The sequence below is a fragment of the Scomber japonicus genome, chromosome 6 (genome assembly GCF_027409825.1).
Source record: "Scomber japonicus isolate fScoJap1 chromosome 6, fScoJap1.pri, whole genome shotgun sequence".
Lineage (NCBI taxonomy): Eukaryota > Metazoa > Chordata > Actinopteri > Scombriformes > Scombridae > Scomber > Scomber japonicus.
The window spans coordinates 8,230,324-8,245,432 of NC_070583.1; the positions used below are offsets into that span (position 1 = coordinate 8,230,324).

At 41.4% G+C, this 15,109-nt stretch overlaps 1 protein-coding gene across 1 annotated transcript in view; it reads right to left on the bottom strand.

Annotated features, from left to right (window-relative positions):
- Window positions 1-721: 721 nt before the first annotated feature.
- The window catches only part of zgc:153039 (uncharacterized protein LOC767698 homolog), a 66,155-nt gene continuing 51,767 nt past the window's right edge, over window positions 722-15,109 (bottom strand). Inside the window, exons 10-13 of the mRNA XM_053321221.1 lie at window positions 12,383-12,575; window positions 6,553-6,727; window positions 3,679-3,825; window positions 722-2,010 (exon numbers count right to left, since the gene is read on the bottom strand). Coding sequence (XP_053177196.1) covers window positions 1,052-2,010; window positions 3,679-3,825; window positions 6,553-6,727; window positions 12,383-12,575 — 1,474 coding nt within the window. The 3' untranslated portion in view covers window positions 722-1,051. The remainder of the gene's footprint in view (window positions 2,011-3,678; window positions 3,826-6,552; window positions 6,728-12,382; window positions 12,576-15,109) is intronic.

The following is a 15,109-nucleotide window of genomic DNA, read 5'->3' on the forward strand; positions in this document are numbered from 1 at the left end:
AAGAGTAAAAACAATCCTAAAAGTTAGAAAGTACCTAAAATACATTAAAACAATAAATCAAAGTAATATTGTGGCTAATCACAGTAGTTATTGGTGCTGTAAACATTTTTAGGTCGTTTTGGAGATCTGCACAATATGCAGTTTGGCAGAGGAAGAACAAAAGTGCATTTGGGAAAAGAAAAAGAAGGAGAGGAATGTCTTCCTGAGATGCAACATACAAGAATTTTTGGAACGAATCTTAAAGACTTCTATAGAAGCACCGTGGCTATTTCTGTTCAATTGTGTTCTTTGTTTTAACCTCTAAAGTGGAAAAGCAGATTTCCTGAAAGTTGCTGCTTGGAGGTGTAATGCATTCCAACTTTCTGTCTGCGGTGGACTGATTCCAAACTTAAGCTCCCAGACTAGTAAGGCACTTTTTTGATCTGAAGGCATATGGAATGGTGATTTTAGGGAGTGTGGGCAGTGGCAGCAGCAGCGGCGCACCGAAAAAAATGAAATAACATTGAGAGAATGAACAAGGAGAGTCAGAGGACAATTAGACTGCTCTCTGTACCGTTAGGCTGAGGAATTACTTGATCAAGTGACGGTGGGGGGGGATTGGTGATTTAAATGAGTGGAGATTTTCCCCCCTGCTAACTTTACTTTGGTATAATCCATCAGTCTCATTGTGTCATGCTTAAAGTTGACTGAACAAATTACATTATGATGCCTTCAGGAAATACTAGTCAGGATTTTCTTTTATCTCTAAGTAGCCAAAATACACAGTGTGATATTTGGTCTTCATTTGAACTATTCTTAAAATAGGCTGTGTTTCTGGTTGGACGTTGTTCTATATTGGTCCATATTGTGCAAGGCAGTGCAGATGTGATCTGCAAGTCAGGTGTGATGTCCCAGTCTGGGTCAAATAACAAGGGGGTAAAGCACTGGATCAGAACTGCTGAGGTCTGCGGTGATGCTGCGCTTAAAGTGCTCCACACAACATCAGCAGCTGATGGAGACACTGCAAAACTCGCCAGCCCTCAGCATATAAGGCACACCTCATTTAAAGTGTTTAAAGGTCAGTGGTGATGACAGGTGTGACACCGTGGATAAGCAGCGTGGGGCCCAGGTCCTGTGTCAGCAGATCCAGCTGGTGTAAGTAGGTGGTGTAGCGCCGGGTGTCAGCTGGGGGGCGGGGCAAGTATAGGAAACGCACAGCAGGGGGCGGCAGGGTCTGCTCCAGGATCAGCTTATTGACAGCTGACACGTAGTCATCCGACAGGCGTGTGGTGTTGCTTGGGAAGCTATTAACATAATCGTCTTCGTCCTCCTCCTCTGTTCTCGGCTTCTTCTCTTCACCGGCGGTATCGAGGGACTGCGACGACAGTTTCTTGCTCCACTCGCCTTGACGCTGCCAATGTAGCGCCACCTGCTGGTCCCAAGGCACGGTGTAGACCTGAGCTTTGATTCTCAACTCTTTCAACAGCTGGCCCAGCTTCTCCTCTGAGCCTCTCACGCTACGTCCTTCCTCCACGCAAAGGAAGAGACGTAGCGTAGCTTTGCGCCACGATCTGACCATGTTGAGGATACAAGCTAGCTGTAGCAGGAACAGAGAGCAGGTGTCGACGTAGCTAGAGCTGTCTGGACGTAGGAGGTTGACTGGCCAGACGTCAACATACACAGCTCCCTTCCCCGGAGAGGAGGAGGGCGGTGAGAGGACCTGGGCTCGGTCAAAGTTGTTGAAGTAACGGGCCAGTACCACATTTTTAAGCATCTTCATGGCGTCCGCAATGATTGCTACGTATTCCTGAGGACCCAGAAACTTCCCGTCTCCAGATTCCCCATAATCCTTTCTGTCGCTGGAACCCCGCAAGGAGGCAAAGTGGAAGAGCGGGGGTTGTTGCTCAACCTCCTGAGAGAGGCACGAAGGATCTGTGGACTGACTGGTACAGAGCGACGGATCGATCAGCTTGTCCTTCGGAAGACAGTCGTCATAGAAACCCAGGACAAGGGTGTTGGGACGCATCCCACCTGGAGTGTAGAAAAAGAGAGAATACAGACAGTGATGAGACAGCGAGTTATAATCGGATGCAAATCATTTCTTTATCATTAACATGGATATCTGGAGTAGTTAATTGGAGGATTGCACAGGTTCAGTCATTTCATCTGATGAAGTGAAAGATGGATGTGAAGTAGATGAGCGCTGGAGTGGAATCTGGGTGGGAAGTTAAAGAGAAATAAGGGAAAGGACTTAAGAAAAGAAGAGTGGTCTAAGTTAGATGTGAGTGACGGCTTTTCGGAAAACAATAAGACAGCAAACAACAAGAAAAGAACAAGAAAACCACAGAAACTAAATTGTATGGACTACGACTAAAACAATAGTCGTAGTCCATAGTATAAAATTTTAAGTTGAAGCACTAAAAGGGATTAAAGTGGCAGTTTAAACAGGATTACTGAAAGAAATGGGAATGGCAGCAAAAATGGAAGTACTAAGATGTGGCTGCCGGAAAGAAAATACTGAAAGTAGCTGAAGGTACTTAAAGTTTCAGTTTAATTGTAAGCATTGAAAGAAGATGAAGTGTCAGTGTAATAAGGCAATGAATGAAATTGGAGTGGTAGTTGAGGAAAAAGGAAGTTGGAATGGCAGTGAAATGGAAGTTGTACATTCAGTTTCTGTGTATACGTTGAATGAAGTGTCAGTTTATGTAAGTGAAGTGAAATTGAGGCAGCAGTTTGAAAATAATTCCTGAAATGGCAGTAAGATGGTAAAACGTTAACATATAACTATAAGCAATGAATTAAACTGTAGTGTCTATGGGAATTGACAATTGGCAGTGCTGGAAAGTGCTGAAGTTTCAGTTTAAGTGTAAGCGTCCAATGAAGCGTCACTTTAAGAAGGCAGTGAAAGAAATTAAAGCGTCAGTTGAAACATAATTACTGATAGAAGTTGAAGTTGCAGGAAAAATGGAAGTACAAGTTTAAATACATACAAACACCCCTAAAGCTACTACTGAAAATGTAAAGTTGGTCTTGACTTTGATGTAGAAGTCTTCATGGATCCCAAAATGTTGGACCCGACCCAAGATGGTCTGAAACCTGCATAGCCCCAAAACATAACCTGATCCAAAATGTAGTCAACCCAAACAGAGAGTTAAAGTGGCAGCTGAAACGTAATACCTGAGAGAAGCTAAAGCCACTATTGTATGTGTAAAATTGGAAAAGTTGTGACTTTGATCTAGAAGTCTTCACAGGTCCAAGATGTTGGACCCGACCCAAAATGGACCCATGGAAAAACCTACCCCAAGCTGATGTGTGTAAATTCATTTTCAAAAAAGAGAGACCTGACCTGCATAGATCCAAACATAACATAACAGCCTGATGTGCTGCTGCCACTGTTTGTGTTTTCTCTCTGTTCCGGTTGATTGCATTTTGGATCGGGTCTAGATTGGTTTCTCAGAACAGTGTGGACCCAAGAAGACCTCTGCTTCCATATCCCCACATGGTAAAACTCAAAAACTCAAACAAAAGCTTACACCATCAGAAGAATTTAAAAGGTGCTAAGTTACTTTAAGAGTTTTACACTTTTTCATTTTAGTACTTGGAGAGGACATAAATCTTAAACCACAGCACAGCATATGAGCTACAGTATGTCCTTACAGACCCATTAGGACATTGTAAATTTATGATGGTGACACTGACCTAGTCCGGAGATGAACAGGAGATGCTGGATACCGTGACGTACAGAATCAGCCAAAGTCAGGTTCACAAAGGATTTGATGTTCAGATGGTCCACCAGAGACAACCAGGAGTCGTACTGGGATTGCAGAGGGTCTGATGGTAAAGTGTCTGGGAGAGAGGAGGTCAAACAAAGTGGTGTGAGGTAAGAAAAACAGATGACAGTTCAATGGGAGTGTGTTTAGATTTAGAGCAAGTGAAGGAAAGAGAGTGTGACGGCCCGCTATAGTCTCACAGTGAGCTGAACATGTCACACTGAGGGCTGAGAGGTTTATTGAGTTTCTAAGACATAACGTCTCATTTTTCAAATGAGATATAGGATGATACGTTATCTTCTTTTGTGCAATTATATTGTTGAATTACTGAATGAAGACAACTTTCCATCGTCTCTGCCTCTCTGAGACAGAGGACAGGAGCAGCTAACGTTAGCCTCTGCTGCTGTTTACTGTCATTTCTCGTTGTGTTGCTCTCCTCTGCTCTAAGAGAGTCTGTTCAATGCAGGAATACTACTACTTTATTCCTCCTCAGTGTTCTGTATAAAAGGTCAGAACACTGAATGGAGGACAGAGTTGCTCCGTCAGTAAGCGGCTACAGGACGCTGTTGTGTTAGCTGTGGTCGAGCGAGGTAGAGAGTGAATGAAGAGAGGGAGTGCTGACGCTAAGAAAGCCGGTGAATCAGACCAATAAAACGTTATTTTCTGATTGTTTCTCAGCGGTTACATTCAACAGCACAAATAAACTTCTCCACACACCTCCACTCAACCCTGCAGCTCCACCTCAAAACTCTGTATCTGAAACACCTGTGTGCTGTTTAAAACGCAGCAGCAGCTTTATGCTGGTTTGATGGTTCAGTTTTTAAAAGTCTTAATGAGAGATCTTCTTTATTTCCATCTGTAAAATAATACAATAATATAACTCTCTTAATGTTGCTCTCAGAGTGCACCAAAATGATGGATTTGAGCATCCCCCAAAATCCCCCTAGAGGGTCGGACTGAGACCTCACCACCATATTCTCAAAACACTAAAAAGGTAGATAAACCAACATGGATAAAAGTGGAGAAGTCAGTATGACAGAGCTGGAATTAGAGGCAAAGTGTGAGAGACATACAAGAGTGAGAGGCGCTGAAATGTGTGTGTGTGTGTGTGTGTGTGGGGGGGGGGGGGGGGGCGATAAAGAGAGATGCAAGCACGAATGACAGCACAGACAGAAGTTGAGACAGAGAGAAAGATACAGGAAAGCGCAAACAGGCAAGCAGGTGATCAATCATCCAAAGAAAAACATCAATATGTATGTAGAGAGCAAAGCTGAGATCACATCTACAAGCAGTTCATGGATAATCTGTGGTAGTTTGAGCTGTACTAAGACTGCTAGAAAACTGAGAAAACAAATACATGCACTTCAAACAAAGCAGGAAGTAGATAGGAGCCATTATGTGTGGAGTGAGTCCTTCGTATTTCTCAACACACACCGCTTCATCAGTACTCAAATTAGAGAAGGGCTCTTCACTGGCTAATGAACATATCGTTTTTTTCAAATATGAGACACTCAAGTGGATTTGGATTCTGAAGACTCCATTCAGGGCCAGTCCCAGTCTCCCATCAATGCATGAAAAAAAGAAAAAGTCTATAAAAGACAAAGAAAACAATCAATAACCCTGCTCCTTAAAACCCTGCGAGTGTGTGTCTCTGCAGAGAAGAAGGAGGACGCCTCCAGAGCCCCGTATGTGTGTGTGTGTGTGTGTGTGTGTGTGTGTGTGTGTAGTGATTACTTCCCTGGAAATAAAACGGCAGCAGATGAGCAGCATGCTAAAAAGACTAAATGAAGTGATGCTTGCTGTGAAACGTTCACAAATGTGCAGCAGTAAGTCATATTTACTCACCCGTTTGGACAAGTCTCAAATAAGAGGCAACATTACTACTTTTTCCAGTCGAGAGTAGAATAACAAGTTGCTATAATGTTAAAGTTGCAAAGTTGTATTTGCCTCTAAATACCATAATCAAGTTAAATTATCCAAAAACATTATCTCACCACCATCCCTGATTTGCTTTGCTCATAATTAATGGTCACACTCTCACACTGTGCAGGATTAGATGGGAAATGGTGCAGAAGTAAACGTTCTCTACGTGGAGATGCTGAGAACTTTGGGAGTCGAGAATATTTGATTTTATGTTTGAAGATAGAAAATTCAATTCAGACTTTAAAGACTGTGTAAAGTGAATTCATACATTTTCTTCTAAACACATCAAATAGGTCATAAATGTGTTTCTAAAAAAGGTGTAAAAAGCATTTCAACCATTTAGATTTGAATTGTGGAGCTAGGCTTCACAAACTGTGTTTCAAGATTTCTATGTTCAGGATTTAGTGGGCGGGTCTGCAAATCACCGCCCACATAAACCTGCCCCTGCTGCTGTAGAGGTATAAATACATTCAGCGCACACTACTACTACTACAGTCTACAGTTAGCCAGCTAGCTGAGTTAGCCGCCAAGTTAGCCGCTGAGTTAGCCGCAGAAAGCTCTCAGACATAGCGTCCATGTTTCTGGTAGAGGTCGTGACTTTGATTGACAGGTGACACTTGGTAGGGGGCGGGGTTTCAGCGAACTCGGCGGGCACTCCCACAGCGTTTAGGAGCAGAGAAAGAGGCTGATTTTTACACAACTTTGAAGCCTAATTTCAAATATTTAGCGATTTTTTTAATCATTCAAATTTGGCAGGGTGGTTAACAACACACTTTTCTGTGGTATGTCAAACTCAGACCATGTATTTATTCTTACTTTACATGGACTTTAAGGAAAGGTTTTTACGGAAGATAAACACAGGGTGGGATTGAGTCCTTACTGAGATCTCCCAGCTGGACGTGGCCTAACACGTAGAGGCCGCTCTTCTTGATGTCGTTGATGAAGGTGATGAGGCCCACGCTGCTGCGAGGGTTGGAAACCATCAGCAGGACCTGAGGCCTCCAGAACTTGACGTGGTCCTTCCTCACGTCCAGCATCAGCAAGTACTTACGCACCTATGAGAGAGATTCAGGAGAAGTTGGGTTGTCATTGAGAAGTATCTCTATGGTCTGTACTCAGAGATGAGATACTGTGAAATTGTGTTTGTCAGACTGGAAACATACCAGTGAGGAATTTCATAATCTTACAAGATACTGCAGGATTTTAATTAAATAAGTAGAAATTGGCAGTATATTGACTTGAACACATGTATGTTTTATGTTTGGCTCTTACTCCATGATGGGAGATGTGTGCAGTAGATCTGTCACAATAACCAGGGGTGCATTAACATCACTGGAGGTCCCTAGGATACAGAACTTTATGATGCCCCCCCTCCACCGCACCCCCTTTTCAGGACTTTATGAGCCCCCCATCCCTAAGTGGTTGATACTATATTTTGCGTATAAAAACTCAATGCAAGGTCATCTTTGGCTCTGTGCCATTTATTTGTACCATTGTATGTACCAATGTATGTACCATTAACTATATGCATTTCACTTTTGCAAATGAGCCAACATATACTCACCCACACACACAATTACATCAGCACAATACTTCACTTAGGCTAATAATAACTGTTCCATAGGCTATGCAACAAATCAAACATATTGCAAACAAATAACTGATTCATCTCTGTGCCATTTATATATTTAATGTATGTAGGCCTAACATTAACTATGTGCATTTCATTTTTGCAAATGAGCCAACATGCACTCACACACACATGCATGCACACACACGCACAATTACATCACAACAATTACAACGCCACTTGGGTGTGAACGCTTCATTGTTGCTAACTATTAGGCTATGTGTCATCTTGCCTGTCACTTTGTGTGCCTCTACTAAGCTGTGTTGGATATATATATGGTGTGATTTTGTTACATTGTATCAAAATGAAAGATATGGGAGGAGGGGAGAGGGCTCTCAGTGTCGCACCATCACCATCACTTTTACCACCAGATGTCACTGTAGTGCAGTGTCATGTGCTTTACGGTCGAGTGTTTATTAGCCTACATAATTATTCTCAATTTTTAGAGCCTGTAGCCTGTAGCCCAGGTTAGCCCGTTCATTAATGCACCCCTGACGATAACTACTACTGTTGGACGATATATTGTCTCAGAAATTATCACGATAAACAAAATTATTGTCATCTGAAGATCATTTTATACCACTGATATAATGATAATATAATAGCATAATAAATGGATATCGTCTAAATCTTATATATTTTAGCTGTGATGAAAACTCAAGTCTACAAAAAACATAACAGTGCAGTACACATTCACATTAACAGATACATGATTTAGTATCATTGTTATTGAGAAACTTTTCTCAATCCTACTCTTACATGTCTGTTAGCATTAGTTTATCTTTATACTTTTTCTGTGTCCTTCATCATAATCATGTTTCTATTCCTTCATTTCTTTGTGATTGAAGTTTTTAGAAATTAAATCTCAAAGACAGACACAGTACAGCAGCATCAGAGACGAGGACTGGATGAGAGTGATTTCGATAACCTGAATGAACGGCTCAGACAGTTAGTTAAGTACTTAAAGTAAGAATATAAACAAACTGTTTTCAGACAAATAACCTGCTTTTTAATTTATCAGAAGTATGTGTTTTCTTAGTTTGTCCTTGTACCTCATTTAAAAATCAAGAATCCTTTAGTATATCAATATTTTCAAGAACTCTCCTACTTCACCGAAAAGTCTGTTCTTTTTTGTTATTCAAGGATTCTTTTTTGTTGTCATAAATAACATTCATACAAATGAAAAAGTACAAAAGACAAAAACAAAAAGCAGACAGCACAGACTAAACAGAAGCACAGCATCATCTGTGCAGTGTTCATTATGTGATGATTCAAAAGTCTGTCAGCATCATCCATCAATCCTGAAAGCTCAAGAAAAGTCCAGAAAATATACATGAATTACACATGAATTCACTGAAAAGCCTGTTCTCAGTGTAAGTTCATACTGGACCATGACTGGCTCAAAACTACGCGTTATGTCACAAATCATGCCTGTAGGTAAGATTTAGGTTTAAAGGACAGTTTCACTTTTTTCATGTCTATCTTTAAACTATATTCAAGTGCCAACATTGAAACACATTTTGCTTGCTGCAATCATTTCTCCTGTTCATACTGATCATTAGAAGATCACATATACAGTAGTGTATAACTTCTTAGTTAAAAGGTAGTATTTTTTAGTATGACGTTCACCTCTTCGTGTTTCACTTGGGCAGCGTCTCCCTCCAGCAGCAGTAGAAGGATTGTAACAAAAAGTGTAACTTGAAAGGATACAGAATTTATTTGACTAAATTGGACGGCTGGAGTCTCATAAAAGTTCAAATAAACATTGAAATACATGAGGCTGTTTTTGTCCTCCATCACTTATACTGAAAGCATTTGAAGGCATCTTCTAATGGCTATCTTCTAAACAGGAGGAATGATCACAGCAAGAAAAAGGTCAGTGACTGTGTTTACAGTTCACACTAATATTACAATATTATATTACAATATCCTGAATTTGATACAGGTCATGTAAACAGGATATTCTGAATGAGGCTTTATTGTGAATGCAGCATTTTCCCATGTAAAACATGTGGGCTATGATGATATTCAGGATATAGAGGTATTCTTTGGACATGTATACAGCACATTGGAGTCTTCACTGCAGTTTGTGACACGTGGCCTCTTGCCTGTTTACGCTCAGCTAAGTGCATTGTTCACAAACCAAGTAGCCAACAGTTTACAAGGCTGGGATAGAGATGCATGACAGGCTGATTGTGTAACGCACCCCTGCTCAGACAAAATGACATATGCTGAAACAGGAAGGCAGACATGGGGGGGAGTACTGAGAGGAGAGTGGAGAGCTGGAAAAACAGAGTGCACCTTGTCCAGGACAGGGACAGAGAGGGGACTGGTTATCATCCTGACACACAGCCACGGATCGGTGGAGACGACAGCGAAAACACACAGTAAACATCATGAGACTACCTCGGTACTGGATGTGCCTGTAACTATACATTTATAATATTACACATATCAGTATCAGGCAGCAGCTTAATAACGTTTTTCACTTTGCTGGAGTTCCTGTGATTCTTATTCCCACTGGAGCAGAGGGAATCCCTGAAATCTCTCTGCATGTAAATGGGAATATTAGTGGAATAATCCTTTTTCTTTGGCCATGTAAACAGCTTAGTAGGAATGCTGTAGTTTTCTGAATAAAGGCAAAACCTGGAATATTCTTCTACTATTACTTTAGGATGGATTTGAAAAATGATGAGCCTGTTCTTTAAGGGTGAGAAATGTTCCCCCCACCAGCAGATCAATGTGAGAAACACATATTTTTGATTGGAGGGGATGTTTTAAACTTGAAGTGAGACCATCAACTTTTTGAAAGAACACAATCTTCCTCTTACAAATAAAAAGGTGTTTCAAGAATTAGACTCACCCAACCCTACCTTTTAATATGCATTCCTCCAATGTGTAGATGCATGTTGTTCAAATTGCAAAAAAAAAACATACTGTACCCCTCTATGATAACTTATGAGCATACCAGTGTGTATCAGTTTGTATTACAATGCACAATACAACACAGCCTGCATTAGAATTCTACTGCTGTGCTGACGAGGTGGCATCAAGGTACCATTAAGCAAATGTAACCATGCGGAACCAAACATTAGACCCAAACCTACAGCCTACCAGGGCTGATTAATACTCAATTTATTCCCTCATTGGAATTAATGATCATTAACTGAGCCACGACATGTCCACCATGTTAAATCTGTGGCTCTCACTGTTGGATTCAACTGTTTGAAGGGAAGGCTTTAAAGGGTCATTCTGTGTTTTTTTTGGGGTTTTTTTACACTCTGGAGTGCTCCTTATCAAAAGTGGAGGAGCGCAGGTGAAAACTGCTATCTTAATGTCACAGAAAAAGTCGTTTCTGACGCCAGCATAGTGGGGATATGTGGAGAGGCGAGGGAACTTTGTTGAAGTGGACCAATCACCTCGCAGCAGAAGGGGAGTGAGGGAATAGTGGGGATTTAAGAACTTCTAGCCAATTAAAGCGGTGGCACTTTTTGGCTGTGAGCGACACCTCTTAAATGCAGGAGAGTCATTTAAGGATGACTAAAAATACTTAATATTGACTTTCACTTGAGAACACTTTTAGGGTTTGTTCAACAGACTTGAGCTAATGATGGGAATGTCTATGTAGCAGCTCTGCCTTGAGGTTCAGACTGAAGAGACCCAGAAGAATCACACTGGTAATCGTCGTCTTCATCGATACGAGTTTAGCTCGATTTCCTGAAGCTGCTGAGTGTAACTGTACATGTGCGTCTGTGCATCCATCGATCAAAAATGAAGACCATTCCTGACATTATTACCATCGTAATCGCCACAACTGTTTTCATGCCGCCGTAATGTCCGGTAATTGCTCAAAAAAAAATGAAGAAGAAAAAAAAAACAAAGTCCTGGAGGTGAAGTCCGACCGCCTCCACTCATCTAATCATCTGTCTCTCTTTATCTCTCCATTTCCCTCTGTCTTCTCATCCATCAGGGTATCATCATTTCTCTGTCGCTTCGCTCTCATCCATCACTTATTTCCTCGATCATTCATCTCCTCTCCCTGCTTATATTCTGTCTCTATCTCTCCTCTTCCCCTGATACCATCAGCATTTCTTGCCACGGTTTGTCTTTTCCTCTGTGCTTTTTTTCCCCCTCCTCTCCTAAACACTGTTGTCAGCCTCCTGTTATCTCCCCGTGTGTTTTTGTTATGAGCTGTTGGCTGTTGTGTCTCTCTTTCAATGTCACCCAGTTGGCATACGGCCGCTGCAGGAGAGTGAGACAAGTGTGTGTAGGAGCTATGTACGTGCACACACACACACACGTGGCCTCTTCTATAGGTCTAGACCGACCTCTTAGCGTAATCGATTAAAGTCAGACTGAGCTGCTTCCTGTTGTGGAAGAGGAAGAGGAAGAAAGAGGAAGGAAAGCGTAATAAGTTAAGTGGTTGTAATAATGTTCTTCCCCCTGACAAGCTGCTGGCAAACCCAACCGCCCTCACCCTTTCTGTCCATAACCCCTGCCCGCAGCCTTGGCAACGGTTCCCCTCGGCAACGGGCCCTTCTGGCAACGGTGCCCCCCTCTCCTTGAGAGCAACAGGCTCTCCAGATAGAGGACATGGAGAGCTGGATGATGTAAAGCGGTGTCTCTATGTTTGTGAATATGTGTGTGTGTGTGTGTAATAAATGTAGAGAGCTTCGCAGATGAGAAACATGCAGATGTGTGTGTGTGTGTGTGTGTCTGCTAAGCCTGATATAAATGTGATAGATGGTCGCTGTAGGAATGACAAGGCGGTGTTTTTGTGTGTATGCGCGACAGAAGAGAGAAGGGAAAAAATGTGTGTGTTTGTCTGCTAAATGCAAAGTGCTCGGCTGAGGGATAGGCAGCAGAGATCAGTCTGTGTTTGTGGGTGTGTGTGTGTGTGTGTGTGTGTGTGTGTGTCTGGGCGTCTCTATAAAGCTGATAGAACGATTGCTTGGCAGACGTACAGGCTCTTGTAAAGCTGAGGGGATGAGATTTTAGTTGCTCTAGTAATGACAAGGCAGTATTGAGAGTGTGTGTGTGTGTGTGTGTGTGTGTGTGTGAGAGAGAGAGCGTGTCAGACCTGGTGGAAAATGAGAGCCTGGCTGATGTAGCCCCAGCTGGAGGTGGGACTGAGGTAGTGAATCAGCAGAAGCAGCAGCAGCATGAAGGCGATGCTGGCTGAGGCGTAGATGGCGTTGATGAGGAACATCATGACGGCACAGCCCACGATGCCAAAAACACACGTGTGCCAGGTGAAGTACCGAAAGGTGGGCCTGTGACGAAAAAGAAAAGAAGTGGAGACGTTTTAAGCTTTAATACCAGAGACATCATTTTCAGCCGTTGCAAGGCGAGCGTACACAAGCAGAGAGAATAATAATGAGAGGAGGATGTAAAGCTGGAATTAAAGTCCTAAGCAGTATAGTGGAGAAGTGGGATGTTTGCAATATTTATTCACACAGAACAACATATACAGGATAGATACATTTATATATAGAAACATGAAGTAGTAAGTTGTGGATGCAAACTTCAAACATTATGTCTTTTTGAGGAAAAGCTCTCAGATTCTGTCAAATCAGTGTAAATGAGCTTGATGGAGCGAGATGTAACGCTTGAATTTGACTCTAAACTGGCTTTTTTTTCATGTAATAAAGTCAAGATGCTCCATGTGAGCTATAAAAGAGATGCTTCTCTGATTAAAGAGATTCTTTAGAGGATATGGGAAGGAAAAAAAACCTTTTGTTAGTTACTATCTCCCATCTCACACCTCTGAGGAAGGCCTTCCCAAATGTCAGTTCTTTAGACTGAGCGGGATTTGACAAACCACAGAGGATTTTAGTGAAGAAGCAGCTGAAATGAAATTAAGATTCTTCCAACATGCTTATCCACCCACCTGGGTTGAAAAGGCGAAAAAAAGGGGAATCTCACAGTGAATAATTAAAAGCGTAGCAAGAGCGAAGAAATACATTTTCTGTCAGAGTATTACTGCTTATTGACCTTATTCCCACGCTGTTCAGTCCATTTTTAGAACGCAATGGAAGATTGTTTCAGTTGGATCTTGAATCATTTTTATTTACCAGTCATGCTTCAGGACATTCAGGGGACAATTATGATGTTATTTGTTTGCTGACTATAATAGCGTCTTGATGATGAATTCTCACTGTGTTTAATGTTGTAATGTGCCTTTAAAGTCAAATATTTCGGCAGTTATTTCATAAGCCAGAGTGACAGAGACAGAGACATCAGCAAAGGAGACATTTTACCAACACCGAGACAATCTTTTAATCTTTCATGCCCGGATTATTGCAGCAGCCTTTTTTTTTTTTACTCGCCTCAAACCCAAAAAAGTCAATCGATGGGCTCCAGACCTTCCAGAGTTCAGCTGACAGGCTTTTAACCACAACACAGAGATCTAATCGCTCATGTTTTAGCCTCTTTACACCGGCTCTCACTGTGTTTTAGAATGTTTTTAAGATCTTACTGATGACTTTTAAGGCTCTTCACAGACTCTCTTCATGTGATATCTCTCTTATATCTCATCTTAGTACTGTGGGTCTGCCTGAGGAAATCAAGTTGGCTTAGTCAGCGCTTTCTTTAAAATCTCTTTTTAAAACACACTTTTATCTAAGAGCCTTTATGGATTTGACTTGAGTTGAGTTTTCTTTGACCTGTCTTTTTATTTCTTTTACTAAAGTGGTTTTAGTTGTTTTTAAAAACCTAATGATTTAATGACTTCTCAGTTTTATGTTGTTGCCTTTTCTATAAATGAAGATCAGTATCATTACTAGTATTATAACGGGCTGCTACAACACTGTGAACATTTTCTGGGCTTCACTGGACAGTTTCAATCTCATCTCTATCTCACATGATCTTCTTCACTGACTCTTTTCCATCCTGATGGGAATATAACTCTCTAAAAAACACTTAATAAATGTCATTTGTTTGGAAATGTATAGAATGAAGGCGGTCATATTCACAGACAGAGTTCTAGTATAAGCTGTCAGCTATGATAATTAATAAAGACCTCATTATTTGGTAGTCCTGCAGTAAATTACTATTTAATGCAGATCACAATGTTAGATTTTTGTTGTGACCGTCACAGCTGTTACCTCAACTCCACTTCCATTCAGCTCCAGGCTAATTTCCCTGCAGTTATTAAACAAACATCCTCTTCAGTCAGTGTTGCTGATAGTCTACTTGTGACCTCTTGCTTGGCTTTGGACATCATTATTGTTATTTCTCTCCCTCCAGTCCAACACTATATCATTTTTACAGTGTTTGTAGCTGATGCACCAGCAGTTCAGGCAGCAGCCCTCTGGCCTTTTTATACTACTGTACCATACAACCACTGTAATCTGAATACTAATTAACGGCAGATGTCAGCTGATGTCACCCGTGCAAATAGACTCAAGAGACGCACGCATCCTCCACAATAATAGGGAGGTGTTAGCTTAATTGAAAAGCTGCATCGGCGAAGTAAACAAAGCACTTTTTAATGAAACTTTTACACTGATGTACATTTCAGAAATGCAGTTTTAGCCATTGTTGCAATAAAATGTGTTTTTGTAAAGGTCAGATTTGAACCATGATGGCTTAGACTAACGGTAATGACCTCAACTTAAACACACACACACACACACACACACACACACAGAGTTACAGGGCCATGTTCTAATGCGCTGATTGCAAAACAAATGTAGAGTTAATGCCAGAACTAGAGTAATTAACACAAACACCACGAGTCGATAATCATCTACTGCTACAGACTGCTGTGGAGTTCACTGTGCGTAGGTTTGAATTTATATATGGA